This window comes from Panulirus ornatus, chromosome 42 (genome assembly GCF_036320965.1).
Source record: "Panulirus ornatus isolate Po-2019 chromosome 42, ASM3632096v1, whole genome shotgun sequence".
NCBI lineage: Eukaryota > Metazoa > Arthropoda > Malacostraca > Decapoda > Palinuridae > Panulirus > Panulirus ornatus.
Window position 1 is genome coordinate 14,010,491 of NC_092265.1, and position 19,955 is coordinate 14,030,445.

At 39.1% G+C, this 19,955-nt stretch overlaps 1 protein-coding gene across 4 annotated transcripts in view; it reads left to right on the forward strand.

Moving 5' to 3' along the window:
* bchs (WD repeat and FYVE domain containing 3 bchs) overlaps nt 1-19,955 on the forward strand; it is a 404,120-nt gene that overhangs the window by 79,880 nt on the left and 304,285 nt on the right. For all 4 annotated transcript variants that reach the window (XM_071686608.1, XM_071686607.1, XM_071686603.1 and 1 more), the window contains 5 exons: nt 783-904; nt 6,167-6,331; nt 10,900-11,015; nt 11,230-11,469; nt 14,602-14,816. In XM_071686608.1, the coding sequence (XP_071542709.1) occupies nt 783-904; nt 6,167-6,331; nt 10,900-11,015; nt 11,230-11,469; nt 14,602-14,816 (858 nt within the window). The remainder of the gene's footprint in view (nt 1-782; nt 905-6,166; nt 6,332-10,899; nt 11,016-11,229; nt 11,470-14,601; nt 14,817-19,955) is intronic.

Genomic DNA, 19,955 nt, shown 5'->3' on the forward strand with positions numbered 1-19,955 from the left:
GACAATCTTTGTGCTTATTGTAGTACAGAAACACCCACTGCTTTATGCAAAATTACTTAACAGTATAAACACATGTTTGTGTTTGAAGCAATGTTTCATCACCTACACTAGCAAAGGCAGAAGTAAGATGAGACATAGGCAGTAGGAAAGTTGGTTGGGTACCTTACCTTACCCAACTGGACTCTGCACTACAGTCCAACCACCAGCACCACTCAGTTGTGATCCAGTGCAGCCTGCCGACAGGAGTAGCAGGCTATCCTGCCAAGACGCTTACTCTCCTGCTATGCCAAACTGCCTGTTTATTGTTCTTTCTTACTACTTCTATCTTTTGCTCTTCAATTTTGCCAAAAGACAGGGCTAGTAAGTAGTGTTCACTGCAGGAGAATCTACAGTTACAAAGAATGAGTTGTGCAAGTTAAATGCTGTCAGGATATGTAATGGAGCAAGATTGTATGTTTGTGGACAGAATGCCATTTATTCAATGTGTGGGTGAGACGGAAAGAAAAGATAGCTACCTAGGTCAGAGGAGTGCAACTTGAGGTTTTGTTGAGCTAGCTTGTGGTGGTTTTATTTAGCTTTCACAGATTTAGTGATCCAGCTATCCAAGAATTATATGCCTGAGAGCAGTTTTTATGTAAGTTCTTACCAAATTTAACTGTCAGGTAGAGAGTCCACAAAACTAGTCAGTTGTTAATGGCAGCCAAAATTTATATTGAGTCAAAACTTATACTTTATATTCTATGTCTTCTTTTTATGTATTGTAATACTAGGATTTATTTCAGGCATAATGCTGTGTTCAAGGATGTTTATCGTGAAGTGGGCATGCTTGAAGTATTTGTGACATGTCTCACTAGGTATCTTGAGCTTCTCAAGACAAAGGCAGATGAAGAATCACAAACCAAAGGTTGGTATTCTGGGTTTTGTTCAGGGTTATGAAATCAGATTTTATAGCTTTTTTCTAAGCTTGCAGTGTGAGCTGAAATTACAGCATCTGAAGTTACAAGTACGTATATATCTTTTTTGACATTTTTTTGAATGTTTATGGATAAATGTAGACCCAAAAGTATAGGATCTTTAAACAACATAAAACACATGGAGGGGGGAAAAGCCTCTTTTTTAGAGTTGAGCCAGGTGTTAGATATTGAATTGTACCAGCTGGTGGTCATAGTGATTTTCTGAGTATCTTACACTTGGATTACCTGCTTCTGCTTTTTACACTGAAGTGGAAGTTATACAATAAGGGTGAAGCTGTTTGATATTTTTCTGTGTTGACTGGTCTTGTTAAAACTTCTGCCTCGAATCAGTCACTGGTTTAAGAATATTTTGCTCATGATCAGCACTCTCTAGATCCTTATCTCAGATATTGTAAACTGTGTTGATCAGAATGCTTATGTAGACTAGTGAAAGATAACCTTTCAGTATGTTCAGTGCAGGTAAAAGTGTAGTCAGACTCCCTGCACTTTGTATTAGGTAGCAGCAGCAGCAGCAGTTGTAACTGCCTAAAAATGCCCTAACCTCATTTGATCTGCTTCCTCTGGATGCAGTCTTAGTCATTTGATCTAGATTTTAGCATATGTGGTAAATGCAAAGCTATCAGATATGATAATGTGTAGAATTTTGATAATAGTAGTTTTGCCCCATCTTAAGATGTGGCATAAGGTGATTTACATACTTCTTGTGTGTGCATCCTTTCAAAGTATGGTGAGTTATTGATGAGACACTTTCAAGTAATGCAGCTATACCTCATCTTTGCTGTAGGGAAGCAGTATGTGTAGGAAGTGTATCTAATCCAGCATATCCAGTGAAACATGATTCAAAGGAGAGATATTTCGTAGGGAACCAAATGTAAGAAATGAAATTTTTTCTTCCTTTGGGAGTCTGGGTACTTATGAAACTATTCATTTTTGCTATATCTTCAGCACTACATAAACCTGCTGAATTTGTTTAATATTGGCTTTTACTTTAATCATAACGTTTTTGACTTACAGATATATCAGTTTGGTATTTTTGTCTTTTCTTTGTGGTTTTCCTTAAACAGGTTGTATTTACAGAACTTCTGTATCAGGAGGCAACACCAGTGTCAGCTACCAAAGTATCATTTTGACCTTAGGTTTAGTTTGAGTATTTCAACCTGAATATTCCAACCTAGTGATAATTCTACCTAGTAACAACTTTTTTTTATTATCTTAAATTTTTTCCCTTTTCTTTTTGTTATTTTTTCATAATGTGATAGTTTATTGGTTTATTTGACTTCTTCCATAAGTATTTCTTCTAGAAGTATTTTGGATGTTGGATTTTTTCAGATTTTTAAATATTTGCACATAATGAGATATCTTGGGGATGGAAGCTAAACACAAATTCCATTTATGTTTCATATACTTATACACATAGCCTGAAGACAATTTATACAATATTTTTAGTAATTTTGTGCATGAAGCAAAGTTTTGTGTAACACTGAACTATCAGAGAGCTAAGGTGTCACAACCTCTGCCACCAATGTGGAAAATCTGTGGTTGTTTGGTATCACCTTCATTCCTGACTCTGAATTTAGATGCTACTGATAAGCAATAATTTTCTTACACTTATTCACACATCAAGTACTTAACAGTAGAAAGGTATAAAATACCATTAATGAAATGAAAAAATAATGTGTTTAGGGTAACTAAGGAGCACAGTAGCATCAGCAGAATATCTGTATCAGCTGTTTAACAACAGCAAACAACTGCAGGTTTTCAGTTTCTACCTATGATGCTGTGTTTTGATTAAAAGGTTACAGTACACTGTATTTTATTTTTTTTTGGTTTTATTTGAAATATAAAAACAAATGAGCATTTGATTTATGATAATTATAGGTAGCTGCAAATGTAATGGAAACTGACTGAGAAAAATTTCGATGCAATGATATTGCTGGTCATGTTACTGGAACTCTGCTAACAAAAGAAGATAAATGCAGCAACAAATATTAGAACTACATATGGTTTGAGAAACTTGAGGAGAAGGGTACATCACTGCTGACATCACTGTGAGAAGGAACATCAGAAGAAGTTGAGGAATCAGGAAGTGGGTTCTCTAGTGATGAGGAGGCATTTTGATGGATGACTTTTATAAATGTTTCCTGCAGAGTCATCGGCCTCATTAACAATGGTTTTTGTCTTAGAAGATCTTTCTTTGGTTTTATAAACTGACATGATTTCTTGTTCTGTAGTGAATGCACACTGCTCTAGTTTTTCAATAAGTCCATCACACATTTTCACTATGTCGTGTATAAGTACTTTTTCTGTAGTGTTAACAAAGACTTCATCATCTCTATTATTGTGATCACCTTGGTTCAGAACCATTTCAGCTACTTCACTATCAGTCAGTGAATGAACAACTGGTGTCTCACTATCGATGTTAAAAATGAACAACTGGTGTCTCACTATCGATGTTAAAAACTTCTTCGATATCCACTTCTTCCAGCTTACTGAAGGACTCTGCAATTATATTTTTTGCATATGTAGGGAAGTCATACATCATTTTTTTCTCACTTGACATATGGAATCTTTCAAAATTTCCATTTTGTTCGTCATCATCACTGAACATAGTTGCAGGCCAGAGGTTGTGCCAGGCATGTACAATTGTCTTTTTAGTCACTGTGTTCCAAGGGTTGGCAATAGCATATATGGCATCCTTTATGTGAAACTCGTTTGGAAACTTTCCACACCCATGCCTCTGTTCACTGCTGCCAGCATGCTGTTCAAGAAAGTGTTTTTGTATTTATTCTTCATTGATCTAAGGATACCTTGGTCACATAGATGAATTAATGAAGTCACATTTGGGGGAAAGTACTTGGCATAAACATAATGCTTTATGAGAATTACAGTTGGAGAATGAATGGAACGGTTGTCGAGGAATATCAAAATCTTGAACTCATCATCCATTTGCCTATCACAGCAAGTTTACACTTATTCATGCTTGCTGCATTAGCACATCCCAGCACAATTATTCTATCATTGGCATCCTTGATCCCTGTAGGGGCTCTCTCATCCTTTGTAGTCATTTTCTTTCTGGGGCAATAACGCCAAAACGGTGATGTTTCATCAGTATTATAGACTTGTTCTTCTGTCAGATTTTCATGAGTAAGGATCTTGGCAAAGTTTTCAATGAATTTCTTCACTGCTTTGTGATTGGCAGATTTTTTATCACCACAAATCTTTAAGAATTTAATGCTGTCTTTTCTTAGATTTCTGCAACATGCCTGTTGAATGTTCACAGTTCCCTTCAATTTTCAATTGATCTTGATATATCTTTGCTTGTTTCATGATCAGCATACCAATGAGTGGCAAGTGTTCACTGCGACTCCGATGGATCCACTTTCAATGCACTATTGAGATCTCCATTTTTAACTTTATGCAGTTTTTTGTTTTTCATTAACTCCTGTTCTTCACTTTCAGCATAGAATTTCAACAGTTTAGCCTTCTGTTTCTTCATGGCATAGATGGTGGTCATTCCAGCACCACACTCTTTTGTAAGACATTTCACACCTACACCTCTGTCCAGTTTTTCCAACAGCTTTACTTTCTCTGTTATAGATAAACATAAATGCCTCCTCATTTTCTTATCACTGTTACCCATAGGGGTATCTACAGGCTTTTTTGGCATTTTCAATGATGTATTTGTACCACAGAGCAGAGAATAAGCAAAATAGACGGTGAGTAATGGATATAGGTCTGGCGATGACAGTGGTTTGTAACAAACTGGTGCCAACAGAGCATCAGAGCCTAGAATGGGCAAGTGAAGTCAGTTGTGAAATTTTCCACTTGTAACTTTATATTATACTCAAAAAGTTTTGGATTTTGGAGCATTTTGGATTTTGAATTTTCAGTGTAGGGATGCTCAACTTGCGTTTAATTTCTATAATCATATTTTTTCCATTCTTCATGTTGATTTTTTTGTGGCATCTGTGGTGATTTCAATATTTCTTTATCTGCTTTCAGTATTATGCTCATTCCAGAATTTTCTTCTTTGAGTTTCATCAAATGGCTTAATCTTTGTTGTGATGTCTTTGTATATCTTTCTTTATATCTATGGTAATTGTCATTTTCTTCCCTTTTTTGCATTTCCATTGTTTCCTGTAATGGCTCTTGAATTTTCATCAAATTCCATTAGTAATAGATATTTAAGATAGTTCTTCAGAAGTTTCTTACTTCTTTGATCACACCTAAAGTAAAAGCAAATATCTGTTTGAGATAGGCTTTCTAGGAAATTTGTAATATTCGTATCATATTTTTTGGATGTGTATAGCCACATCTTTAGCATCCAGAGTTAAAAAAAAAAAGTGCTTTTATATGCATTTTGGAGAGAGAGAGAGAGAGAGAGAGAGAGAGAGAGAGAACTGAATTGTGAGGGTAGGATACATGATGAACTGTTGAGAGAGGTTAGAGAATATTAGTAGTCAGTATTTTCACTACACAGATATGGCAAAGTAGAAGAAATAAAGGAAAGAACTTCATAATGGAAAAAGGTGATGGGATCTTTTGGAGGATTATCACAAGGAATATGTAACGATAACTGCAAAGGACTGAGAGACCACACATCTGTCATCCATAGCACTAGGGCACAAGGTTGTGAAATGCAGATATTTCTATGATTCAGGGTTAAAATGAGCTTTTGATTTATTAGATGGAGCACCTAATAAGGGAGTATATATGACAAGTAAAGATATAGGGCGTGATGTCACAGGAGGTACGAGAAATACCTGGAAGGGGTTTAGTTATGGGGAAAGGATGCATGAGGATATTTTGGTTAAGAATGTATGTAGGAGTTAGGAGAGGACACTCAGCATCATTGGAGGCAAAGGTTTAGGGAGTGTTATGGGGAGAGGACCCAGGGAGATATGAAGGGTATAGAGCTTGTTAGGGAGATGTGTTTCATTATGACAGCATAAATGGGGACTTTTCTGGTGTGGCCACTCTCCCAAAGAGTCGATTTCTATGGAAATGAAGTATTAGAGATTAATGGATGGATGCAATGACTATGATTAATTGATGAAAAATTGCTTAGAAACTGTCCTTTGGTTTGCCTAGAATTTCAGGGAAAACTGACATGATTTTAACATATTTTATAGTTTGATAACAGAAACATGTCATCGTTGCTTTTTGTAACATCTTTAAATTTTCATGGAAAGGAGAAAGCAGTAGTATGGAGGAACGGTTAGGCTTCCATGTTATGGAGGCTTTGACACACCTCCTTTCATCAAACAGTCAAAATGCTGCAGTCTTCAGGGAATCTGGGGGATCCAAATGTGCTGTTGCACTTGTCCCGTACCTTGAATGTCGCCTACAAGCTTTAGGTAAGTTTTCTGTGGTTTTACATAATTACATTGCATTGCAGAGAAAATCACCCTGCTGTTTTGATATTTATTAGTCTTTCAGTCACTTTTTTACACAAGGTTGCATTTTCTGCCTTTTAACAAGATGCTGTCTATCTATTTATATCTCTGACACCTGTTCTGGAACTCCCCCAAAAGGGTGGCCACAGCAATAGAGTCTCTGTAACTAGTAAATGCCAGTGTTGTTTCTGAGCCTTTAGTGCCTCACCCTTAACAGGTCACTGACAGAGGGTAAGTCTAGCACAGTGTATGCAGAGGCTCCCACCTAATGTTCCCACTGACTACTTATACCTAATGCTTTTGTCAAATGTTTCTACCTACTACTTCACCCTAATGATCGTGAATCAGTACTCCTTAAATCAATAACAGAACTTGCATAGCCTTTTTGATATAAGAATCTTTGTTTCTGATCACACTTTCTCCTAAGGAACTTTCTTAAAGAGTATTTATGTGAATTCATTACCCAAGACACACTTGAATCGGAACAGCTTCCATCACTCAAGTCCCATATTTTCTGTTACTATACAGTGGAATGAAAGGAAGTGACATCTTGAAAATAACTATAAAAGCCTCAGAATTGTACTGGTGAGATCCTGTCCTCCTGAAAATGCAATTTCAGGGATAAACAACAAAGTTCTGTACCTCACTTCATACATATGAGATATCCTCGAAGACTGCTGGTTCAGTCAAGTAAGAAGAGAAACTATGAAAAACTACTATGTTTTGGATATGGTTCTTTCACTGAACTTAATTAACTCGTTAAATTGATGTTAACTACAGTTGTATAACTATCAAGACATTGATAAATATCTTAATTTTATTCTTCACATCTAATTAGGTAGCCTTACACCATCAGGCTGTTTGAAAACGTAGAAAATTCCTGTTTCCCCCATGATTTTGAGTTTCCAGTGAGACATTATACGTAGTCGTTTCGACTTTCTCATTGTTTCTCGTTACGGTATATTTTCTGCAACCAGTGGGGGTCAGTTGCAGGTAGAGCCCCTGATGAGAAGGTGCTACATGTGAAAGACCGTCCATCAGCCCTTATTTTAATGTTGCTATATGCTAATTGTTTGTGAGATTTTTTATCTGTCATGATTTTATACATAATGGGATAAGTGAAGTGGGAAGTCATCGGAGGTGTAAGTTTTATGGTAATTAGCACAGATATAGCTGGCTTGACCTAAGGTCCTTCTGTTGACCCCTACGGGGACCAGCATACATATGTGTATGTATGCTGGAGTCATGCGGGGAGTGCTCATCCTACTAGAAGGCTCAGATTGGGGTGTCTAAATGTGTGTGGATGTAACCAAGATGAGAAAAAAGGAGAAATAGGTAGAATGTTTGAGGAAAGGAACCTGGATGTTTTGGCACTGAGTGAAATGAAGCGAAAGGGTAAAGGGGAAGAGTGGTTTGGGAAAGTCTTGGGAGTAAAGTCAGGGGTTAATGAGAGGACAAGAGCAAGGGAAGTCATAGCACTACTCCTGAAGCAGGAGTTGTGGGAGTATGTGATAGAGTGTAAGAATGTAAACTTTAGATTGATATGAGTAAAACTGAAAGTGGATGGAGAGAGATGGGCAATTATTGGTGCCTATGAACCTAGTCATGAGAAGAAAGATCATAAGAGGCTGCTAAATCTACTCCCAGGTATCTAAAACACTTCACTTTCACCAGTTTTTCTCCGTTCAGACTTACCTCCCAATTTACATGTTCCTCAACCCAACTGACCCTAATAACCTTGCTCTTATTCACATTTATTCTTAGCTTTCCTCTTTCATGCACTTTACCAAACTCAGTCACTAACTTCTGCAGTTTCTCACCTGAATCAGCCACCAGTGCTTTATCATCAGCGAACAATGACTGACTCACTTCCCAAGCCCTCTCATCCACAACAGACTGCATACTTGCCCCCTCTCTCCAAAACTCTTGCATTCACCTCCCAAACCACCTCATCCATAAACAAATTTAACAACCATGGAGACATCATGCACCCCTGCCGCAAACCAACATTCAGTGGGAACCAGTCACTTTCCTCTCTTCCTACTCATACACATGCCTTACATCCTTGATAAAAACATTTCATTGCTTCTAGCTACTTACCTCCCACACCATATACTCTTAATACTTTCCACAAAGCATCTCTATCAACCCTGTCATATGCCTTCTCCAGATCCATAAATGCTGCATGCAAATCCATTTGTTTTTCTAAGTATTTCTCACATACATTCTTCAAAGCAAACACCTGATCCACACATGCTCTACCACTTCTGAAACCACACTGCTCTTCCCCAGTCTGATGCTCTCTGAAACCACACTGCTTTTCCCCAATCTAATGCTCTGTACATGCCTTTACCCTCTCAATCAATACCCTCCCATATAATTTCCCAGGAATACTCAGCAAGCTTGTACCTCTGTAAATTTAACACTCACCTTTATCCCCTTTGCCATTGTACAATGGCACTATGCATGCATTCTGCCAATCCTCAGGCTCTTCACCATGAACCATACATACATTGAATGTACTTACCAACCAGTCAACAACACAGTCACCCCCTTTTTTTTATAAACTCCACTGAAGTACCATCCACACCTGCCGCCTTGCTGGCTTTCATCCTCCGCAAAGCTTTTACTACCTCTTCTCTGTTCACCAAACCATTCTCCCTGACCCTCCCTTCACACACCACCTAGACTGAAACACCCTATATCTGCCACTCTGTCATCAAACACATTCAACAAACCATCAAAATACTCACTGCATCTCCTACTCACATCACCACTACTTGATATTACCTCCCCATTAACCCCCTTCACCGATGTTTCCATTTGTTCTCTTGTCTTATGCACTTTATTTATCTCCTTCCAAAACATCTTTTTATTCTCCCTAGAATTTAATGATACTTTCTCACCTCGACTCTCATTTGCCCTGCCTTCTATAGAGGAGCAAATGCATGCATAAGAGTGGATGGAGAGTTGAGTGAAAGCTTTAGTGTACATGTAAGTGTGAGGCAGGGCTATGTGATCTCACAATGGCTTTTTATTATGTATATGAATGGAGTGACAAGAGAGATGGAAACAAAACTAGGGAAAAGGGGTGCAGAGATGGGCTGTGGTGATGAGATATGGTGGCAAGTGGCAAGCCTGTTTGTGGATGATACTGTGTTGTTTGATGAGAATGAAGAGGAGTTGCAGATGGTTGTATGTTTTCCAATGTGTCTAAGCATAGGCAATTGACACATATATCCTCTTGGTCAATCTTTCCTCACTCATTCTCTCCATGTGCCCAAACCATTTCAAAACACCCTCTTCTGCTCTCTCAACCACGCTCTTTTTATTTCCACACATCTCTCTTACCCTTACGTTACTCACTCGATCAAACCACCTCACACCACACGTTGTCCTCAAACATCTCATTTCCAGCACATCCATCCTCCTGCGCACATCTCTATCCATAGCCCACGCCTCGCAACCATACAACATTGTTGGAACCACTATTCCTTCAAACATACCCATTTTTGCTTTCCGAGATAATGTTCTCGACTTCCACACATTTTTCAAGGCTCCCAAAATTTTCGCCCCCTCCCCCACCCTATGATCCACTTCCGCTTCCATGGTTCCATCCGCTGACAGATCCACTCCCAGATATCTAAAACACTTCACTTCCTCCAGTTTTTCTCCATTCAAACTCACCTCCCAATTGACTTGACCCTCACCCCTACTGTACCTAATAACCTTGCTCTTAAGGTAGATGCAAATAAAAATAAAGTAATGGTGTTTGAAAGTAAACACAATAAAGTATAGATATTGTAAGACGATATAGAGTGAAGGAAGATTTACTAAATTGTGCTTTGGATATGGGGAGAGAAAGACTGGAAAAGGTGAGAAAATTTAAGTATTTAGGAGCTGTGTTGGGTAAGTTAGGTGCTATGAAAGGATAGTTAAGGGTGAGAGCAGTACAGGGTAGAAGAGTCATTGGGTCCCTTAATAGAATAACGAAGGGTAGAGGTGTAAGTATGGAAGTGAAGGCAGGATTAAGGGACAGCATAGTCCTCCCAACCCTGATCTGTGCAGCCAAAGCATGGACATGGAGTGAGTCACAGAGATCAAGAATCCAGTCTGTGGAAGTTAGCTATTTGAGAAAAGCATATGGTGTGACTGAATGGAATGAAGAAAGAAATGGAAGGGTGTATGAGAGATGTGCTATGGCAGGGAATGCAAAGGGAATGAGTTGTGAAGTGGTAGCATGGGTGAAATGTAAAACTTAAAGGTGGTTTAGGCATGTGGAAAGAATGCAAGAGTGGGAGTTCACTATAAGAGTGTATAATAGTACATTTAAAGGGGTTGATGTGAAAGGAAGACCACCTGTAACATGGGCAAATAGGGTTGAAGAATACTGGAGGGAGAGAAATGTTGGAAGAAAGTGTGGAATGGTGTATGTGAGGGAGGCATGTAAGGACAGGGATCAGTGGGCATCAGAGATGTATATAGATAGGTAGGTAGACAATGAAGTTTGTTAATTTTTGATATTTCAGGTGTAATGCAACAGCTGATATTGGCCAGTGGTAGTGATGATGACATGGAATCTTTGCTGGGCTTACTCCATTCTGCCCCTTCAACAGAGTTGCAGCTCAAGATTGATATCCTCAAGGTAACCAACTGTAATCTTGCTTATCATTTTGGGGGTTAATAGAGCTGGTTTATAGTCTGTAAAATTTCTTAATCCAATTGACATTAGAGGCACCATGTTTTTTATGGTATTGAAGATAAAGTATTTCAACAAATATAAAGTATATGACCTATACAGCTGTTGTACAGTTGAATGAAGAGAAGAAATTATGCACTGAAGCATTTTTTTTTTTCAGTCCCTTTTGGTTTGCCTGAAAGAATCTCATCGAACAAGAACCGTGTTCCGCAAGGTTGGGGGCTTTGTGTATGTAATGAGTGCCCTTGTGAGCTTAGAGGGGAGTCTGGGAGACATCGTACCACAAGTCTGGAGCACTGTACCTTCACGGCAGATTCTCACTCTTCTGCTAAATGTTTTTAACACACTTACCACAGCAATGAGATATGAGCCTGCCAATGCCAAATTTTTCCATCAGGAGGTAAGCTGTAGCTGAAAGTAAGAATTGCAAGTTACTGGGATCAAGCCAGTATCAGTGAAGAATAGTAATTTTGGATTTTAGCTTTTATTATCTCATCTATTACTTTTATGTTTAGCGTTTAGTAATCCATGTGCCATCTCATATTCTGCTGATGGGTGATTTGTGTAAAACTTCTTCGACGGGCAACTTTGCAGTCATTTAAAAAAAATCTTAAAATGCACTTCTATCCATATTGTTCTTTTTACCTGTTCTCACTCTTTTTATTCAGATATAATTTTTAAGTGATTAATTTTTTTAAGTAGTGGAAAGGATGGGTGTTTAGATGGAGAGGTGTGCAAAATGAAGAAGGTACATGTATTCATACAAGTACATACAGTGAGCTTTAGCCAAAGTGTCAGAGCTAATACATAGTGCACACTTCTTGCTTGGGTTGCTGTGTACCTGTACAGTGTGAAACTTTGCAAATAGTTTCCTCTTTGAAGTTCATCAGGGATTGACTTCAGACATGAGTAACTTTTTAAACGTTTCTTTGTTCACTTCATGCATGTTCCTTATATATCCTTTTTTTTTTCACCATTTTCCATATCAGTGAGGAACAGATGAAGAAAAGGCCTCACTCTGACACATCCGTTCTCTTGCTGTCATGTGTATTACACCAAGACCTTGGCCCTCTATCTGCAGCCTGGCTCTACATACCGTTTATGTGGTTTTTGCTGGCTGCTTTATGCACCATGCTTCAGTCCTTTAGTTCCCCCGTATACCACATTGTTCCATTTCACTTTTTTGTGCACATTTTTCACCCTGCTGCATGTTCAGGCCCTGAAAACTCAAAATGTTATTCACTCTGTCCTTTTATCTCCCAGTGGGTCTCCCCCATCTTATTGTTCCTTCCATTTCTGACTAATATGTCCTCTTTACCAATCTTTCCTCACTCATTCTCTCCATGTGCTCCAGCCATTTCTGTGCACCCTCTTAATTTCTCTCAGCCATACTGTCTTGCCCCTTTATTACTTATTCGATCATCCCTCCTCACACCTCATACTGTCCTGAAAGAGTTCATTTCCAACACATCCTCCCTCCTCCACATGTCCTCATTTATATCCCATGCCTTGCATCTGTATAGCATTGTTAGGACCACTACATCACAGCAGAGAATAAGCAAAAGACACAGTGAGTGATGCACATAGGTCTGACATTGACAGTGGTTTTTAACAAACTGGTGCCAACAGAGCATCAGAGTCCAGCATAGGTAAGTGAGGTCAGGTGTGAAATTTTCCACTTGTAACATCATGTCACTACTCCTACTCCCAAAACCTTCACCCCTTCACCCACCCTATGATTCATTTCCGATTCCATGTTTCCATTTGCTCCCATGTAACAAACATTTCCTTCTTCAAAATTTTCTCCATTCAAACTCACACATTTACTCAGCTTTTTCTTTGCACACACTTTTTTAAACTCATACACCAACTTTTGCAGTTTCTCACTGGAATCTATCTCTAGAACTGAGTTATCAGCAAACAACAACTAACTGACTTTCCAGGCCCCTTCACCCCTAATTGACTTCATACTTGCCCTTCTCTTCAAGACACTTGCATTAAACTCTTTTACCATTGCATCCATTAACATATTATACAACCCCTGTTGCAGACCAGTCTTCACCTCCCCTCTCGTCTTGCAAACATGCTTTATTCTGCTGATCCAAACTTCTTTGTTTCTAGTAGCTTCTTTCCACACCCTATATTCACAAAACCTTCCACAAGGTATCTCTATTAACCCTGTCATGTTCTTTCTCCAGATATATCTATTCTACATATATGTTTTCACTTGAAGTTTTACCATAGTCATTTTCACCACAGAAATCTGATTCACACATCCCCTACCTTTCCTAAAACCCCATTGCTCCTCACTTATTCTTCATTCAGTCATTTCCATTACTTTATAAATTAACACTCATGCACGTTTTTTTGCTGGTGTACTTAACAGACTTATTCCCCATAATTGCTACATACATCTTTTGCACCTTTTTTTTTATTTTTTATCTAGCACCTTTTCCTCTGAATAAAGGAACAATAATTGCTTTCACCTATTCCTGAGGCACAACCTTCTGTTTCCATACTAAATTGATTGGCAAATGCATCCACTTTATCACACTTTCTCTTCCATACTTCAGCATTTCAGGCATAATCCTATCTGCTCCAGGTGCCTTTCTTACCTTCAGCCACATTATTATCCTTTTTACCTCCCTTCTAGCTGTAGGCCTTTGCACTTTAATCCTTTTCCTTTCTTCCTTCCTACCCATGCATGAAAACTGCTAGCTGTCCTTCTCCCACGTCACATTCATTGGTTCTTCAAAATACTCTTTCCATTTTCCTTTCACTTTCTCCTTTTGATTCAGCAACTCCCTTTTCTTACTTCTCATGCTTACATTTCCTTTCTTATGTACACCTCTTCATTTTTCACTTCCTTCTAGTGAAATTTTTTCATTTCCCTAAACTTTTCTCTCAACTGTCTTCCAAAATCTTCATCTACTCTTTTCTTACCTCTGTCAGCCTCTTAACATTCCACTTACTCTTCTTATATTCACCCTCCTCCTTTGCTTAACTTCCATTGGTACATTTCTTTCAAGCAATCTACCATATGCCTTTTTCTCCTTTTCCACTGCATTTCTATTCTCATCTGTCCACCATGCATTTTCCCTTTTGTACCTAAATCTCGTGACCTTGTATGTAACTGCTAATTCTACAGGCCTAGGTAGTCTTTCTCTAAACATTTTAAATGCCTCATTTACACATGACTGCATTCTGACATTTACTTCACTTCCATTTAAACTTTTCACCACCCTCCTCTCATGCTACCTCTTGCATTCTTTCTGATTCTTCTTGCTTGCCAGGCTTTTACCTCTCCTTTCTTCCTTACAACATGCCCCCACTTCTCACAGATCCTCACCCCAGCAAGAATCATGACATTGCACATATAAATCAAGAAAGAGGTGTTCACTGCCAAGAAGAGAACAAGGTTTAGAGGGAGAAGTTGGAAGAATTTTTAGATATAAAGGTTAATTGATTATATCAGTAAGTAGGTGTGAATATTGATGTTCAGTGTTTGATACAGTCTTTCTTTCCTCTCCAGATTTGTTATACCAGTTTCTGTGATACTTTGCGGCTCCTAGGATGCTTTATGACAGAGACCCACATTCAGGATCCATCTAAGGAAGTGATGGAACCGTCACTCAGCTCTAGCGAGGGTGGAGAGCCTAATGTTAGCACACCAGTACATTCTTCGATGGATGGAGTTGATTTGAACACTTTTCATACTATATTTACCACCCCAATTCTAGAGTATTTGTACGTATTCCATCTTTAGCACTATTGTTATTATAGTGATGAATATTGTTATTATTATAGATAACATTATTATCATTTTCTTTTTTTCATACTTGATTACCATTTCTTGCATAGTGATGCAGATCAGGAACATAGAATTGGCCTCATTTGCATTTACCATTCTCTAGCTGTCCTGTGTAGTGCACCAAAAGCAGAACCCCTCCTGTCCACAGCCATACCTTGCCATGGTTTCCTCTGACTGTTTCATATACCTTGGTTCAACCCATTGACAAAGAGAGGCTTTATATTCGAACAAGGTAGTATTATGCTGATTACCACTGACACTATGTTTATGTTGACTAATTGGTGTTTCAGACTTTTGCCCTGTCTCTCCTTGTTCTTGTTGCTTTTTGATGTATATATGTATGAATAAATGGGATAGGGTAGAAAGAATACTGCTTATGTATTCCTTTGTGAGTTTTAAAAAGAGTGGAGGGCTGGAAATTCTCTTCTCTTTTATTATTTTCCAAGAAAAATAACAGAGAATGGAGCCTTACAAATATTTTTTCCTCTGAGACTCAGTGATTGAATCTTTATTGCTTACATAGGAAATACTGAATATGCACAAAAAAAAGAAACCATCGAAAGGTCTGTGCAGTCTGGTTGTGAATAAGGAGCTCTGGTTTTGATGCATTGTACATCTTTGAACTCTCTGCTTGTTATAAAAAAAAGTGGAGGGTTGGAAATTCTCCTCTCCTTTATTTCTTTCCAAAAGAAAGGACAGAGGATGGAGCCAAGAAATACTGAATATGTATGAAAGGGAGAAACCATGGAAAGGTCTGTGAGGCCTGGTTGTAGATAGGGGGCTCTGGTTTTGATGCATTATACATCCTAGGTAGAAAGTGGATGTGAATGAGAGGCCTTTTCTTCCCCTACTTTTAATGAGTGGTGGGATGATGAAAGATATATGGGCAATACTTACAGGACAGCAATGTGTGTGATTGGGAGATGTATGAGAATGTAGCAGGTCAAAAGGAAGATCCAGAGGCTGAAAAAGAGGGTGAATGAGAGTTGGGATGAGTGAGTTTCAGCAAACCAGAAGAATAAGAACAGTTTTAGGAGGAGGTTAATAGTGTGAGAAAAACGAGAAAAGATGGAAGCATCTTTGAAGGGGGCAAATTGGAAAGTGGTAACAGACAGAGATGAGGTGAAGAAGAGATGGAATGAATCTTGAGAAGAATTGTTGAATATATCTGATGATATAGGGTGTTTGTAGAGTATGGGCAGATCAGGTGTTTGCTGTAAAGAATGTGTATGAAAAATATTTGGAGAAACAAAAGTATTTGTAATTGGCATTTATCAGTCAGGAGAAAGGATATGATAGAGTGGACAGAAATGCTTTGTGGAAGATGTTACAAATATATAGTCTGGGAGGAAAGCTATAAGAAGTAGTGAGGAGTTTTTCTCAAGGGAATCAATCATATGTCATAGGTAGAAAGGAGGGAGAGTGAGTGGTTCTGGGTGAAATTAGGTCTACAGCAGTGGTGTATGATGTCACCATGGTTATTGAGTCTGTTTATGGATGGGATGGTGAAGGAGATAAATGCAAGGGTCTTGGAGGGAGCAGATATGCCTTTTGTTTGGGGTTGGTGGTGCCTAGTAGATGTGTCAGGCATTGTTTGCTGATGCCATGGCAGTGGTGATATGTTTAGAGTGAGGAACTGCCAGAAAGTTGCTTTATTGGAATCCTCAGTCTTCCATGAATGCCATAGGAATTGAAATTCTCAAATTTCTTTCTGATTAATTTTATTATATGCTTTCTGTAAATCCATGAATGCTTTTCCCTTTTTCTTCTTTATCTCTAGAGCTTACTGCAAAGGTGCAAAGATCTTGTATACTCCTTCCTCCTTAGATCCACAGGTTTTCCTTTACAAGGGAGTTCAGAAAACCCTCTAATCAAAGTTATTCTTGTTAAGTACCATGTCATCCCTGTAATAAATTTTATTCACATGTAATTTGCATAGTTATTTTGATAATCTTTACCTTTATATGATGGAGCAGTAGCTTTTCTCTGTCTGATCATTAATTATATATTTATTTTTATTTTGCTTTGTTGCTGTCTCCTGCATTAGCGAGGTAGCACAAGGAAACAGACGAAAGAATGGCCCAACCCACCCACATACACATGTATATACATACATGTCCACACACACAAATATACATACCTATACATCTCAACGTATACATATATATACATACACAGACATATACATATATACACATGTACATAATTCATACTGTCTGCCTTTATTCATTCCCATCGCCACTCCACCACACATGAAATTACAGCCCCCTCCCCCCTCATGTGCGCGAGGTAGCGCTAGGAAAAGACAACAAAGGCCACATTCGTTCACACTCAGCCTTTAGCTCACATGTAATAATGCACCGAAACCACAGCTCCCTTTTCACATCCAGGCCCCACAGAACTTTCCCTGGTTTACCCCAGATGCTTCACATGCCCTGGTTCAATCCATTGACAGCACGTCAACCCCGGTATCTCCTTGCACTCCTTTCACCCTCCTGTATGTTCAGGCCCTGATCACTCGAAATCTTTTTCCACTCCATCTTTCCACCTCCAATTTGGTCTCCCACTTCTCTTCATTCCCTCCACCTCTGACACATATATCCTCTTTGTCGATCTTTCCTCACTCATTCTCTCCATGTGACCAAACCATTTCAAAACACCCTCTTCTGCTGTCTCAACCACACTCTTTTTATTACCACACATCTCTCTTACCGTATTATTACTTACTCAATCAAACCACCTCACACCACATATTGTCCTCAAACATCTCACCTCTACCACATCCACCCTCCTCCGCACAACTCTATCTATAGCCCACGCCTCACAACCATATAACATTGTTGGAACCACTATTCCTTCAAACATACCCATTTTTGCTTTCCGAGATAATGTTCTTGACTTCCAAACATTCTTCAATGCTCCCAGAACTTTCGCCCCTCTCCCACCCTATGATTCAATTCCGCTTCCATGGCTCCCTCTGCTGCCAGATTCACTCCCAGATATCTAAAACACTTCACTTCCTCCAGTTTTTCTCCATTCAAACTTACCTCCCAATTGACTTGTCCCTCAACCCTACTGTACCTAATAACCTTGCTCTTATTCACATTTACTCTCAGCTTTCTTCTTTCTCACACTTTACCAAACTCAGTCACCAGCTTCTGCAGTTTCTCACCTGAATCAGCCACCAGCGCTGTATCATCAGCGAACAACTGACTCACTTCCCCAGCAGACTGCATACTTGCCCCTCTTTCCAAAACTTTTACATTCACCTCCCTAACAACCCCATCCATAAACAAATTAAACAACCATGGAGACATCACACACCTCTGCCACAAACCAACATTCACTGAGAACCAGTCTCTTACCTCTCTTCCTACATGTACACAAGCCTTACATCCTCGATAAAAACTTTTCACTGCTTCTAACAACTTGCCTCCCACACCATAGATTCTTAGTACCTTCCACAGAGCATCTCTATCAACTCTATCATATGCCTTCTCCAGATCCATAAATGCCACATACAAATCCATTTGCTTTTCTAAGTATTTCTCACATACATTCTTCAAAGCAAACACCTGATCCACACATCCTCTGCCACTTCTGAAACCACACTGCTCTTCCCCAATCTGATGTTCTGTACATTCCTTTACCCTCTCAATCAGTACCCTCCCATATAATTTCCCAGGAATACTCAACAAACTTATACCTCTGTAACTTGAGCACTCACTTTTATCCCCTTTGCCTTTGTACAATGGCACTATGCAAGCATTCCGCCAATCCTCAGGCACCTCACCGTGAGTCATACATACATTAAATAACCTTACCAACCAGTCAACAATACAGTCACCCCATTTTAATAAATTCCACTACAATACCATCCAAACCCGTTGCCTTGATGGCTTTCATCTTTTGCAAAGCTTTTACGACCTCTTCTCTGTTTACCAAATCATTCTCTCTAATTCTCTCACTTTGCACACCACCTCAACCAAAACACCCTATATCTGCCACTCTTATCATCAAACACATTCGACAAACCTTCAAAATACTCACCTCCCCATTAGCCCCCTTCACTGAAGTTCCCATTTGTTCATTTGTCTTACGCAATTTATTTACCTCCTTCCAAAACATCTTTTTATTCTCCCTAAAATTTAATGATACTCTCTCACCCCAACTCTCATTTGCCCTCATTTTCACCTCTGGCACCTTTCTCTTGACCTCCTGCCTCTTTCTTTTATACATCTTCCACTCATTTGCATTATTTCCTTGCAAAAATCGTCCAAATGCCTCTCGCTTCTCTTTCACTAATAATCTTACTTCTTCATCCCACCACTCACTACCCTTTCTAATCTGCTCACCTCCCACGCTTCTCATGCCACAGGCATCTTTTGCGCAAGCTATCACTGCTTCCCTAAATACATCCCATTCCTCCCCCACTCCCCTTACATCCTTTGTTCTCACCTTTTTTCATTCTGTACTCAGTCCCTCCTGGTACTTCCTCACACAAGTCTCCTCACCAAGCTCACTTACTCTCACCACTCTCTTCACCCCAACATTCTTCTTTTCTGAAAACCTCTACAAATCTTCACCTTCGCCTCCACAAGATAATGATCAGACATTCCTCCAGTTGCACCTCTCAGTACATTAACATCCAAAAGTCTCTCTTTCGGACGCCTATCAATTAACGTGATCCAGTAACGCTATCTGGCCATCTCTCCTACTTACATGCATATACTTATGTATATCTCTCTTTTTAAACCAGGTATTCCCACTCACCAGTCCTTTTTCAGCACATAAATCTACAAGCTCTTCACCATTTCCATTTACAACACTGAACACCCCATGTACACCAATTATTCCCTCAACTGCCTCATTACTCACCTTTGCATTCAAATCACCCATCACTATAACCCGGTCTCGTGCATCAAAACTACTAACACACTCACGCAGTTGCTCCCAAAACACTTGCCTCTCATGATCTTTCTTCTCATGCCCAGGTGCATATGCACCAATAATCACCCATCTCTCTCCATCAACTTTCAGTTTTACCCATATCAATCTAGAGTTTACTTTCTTAC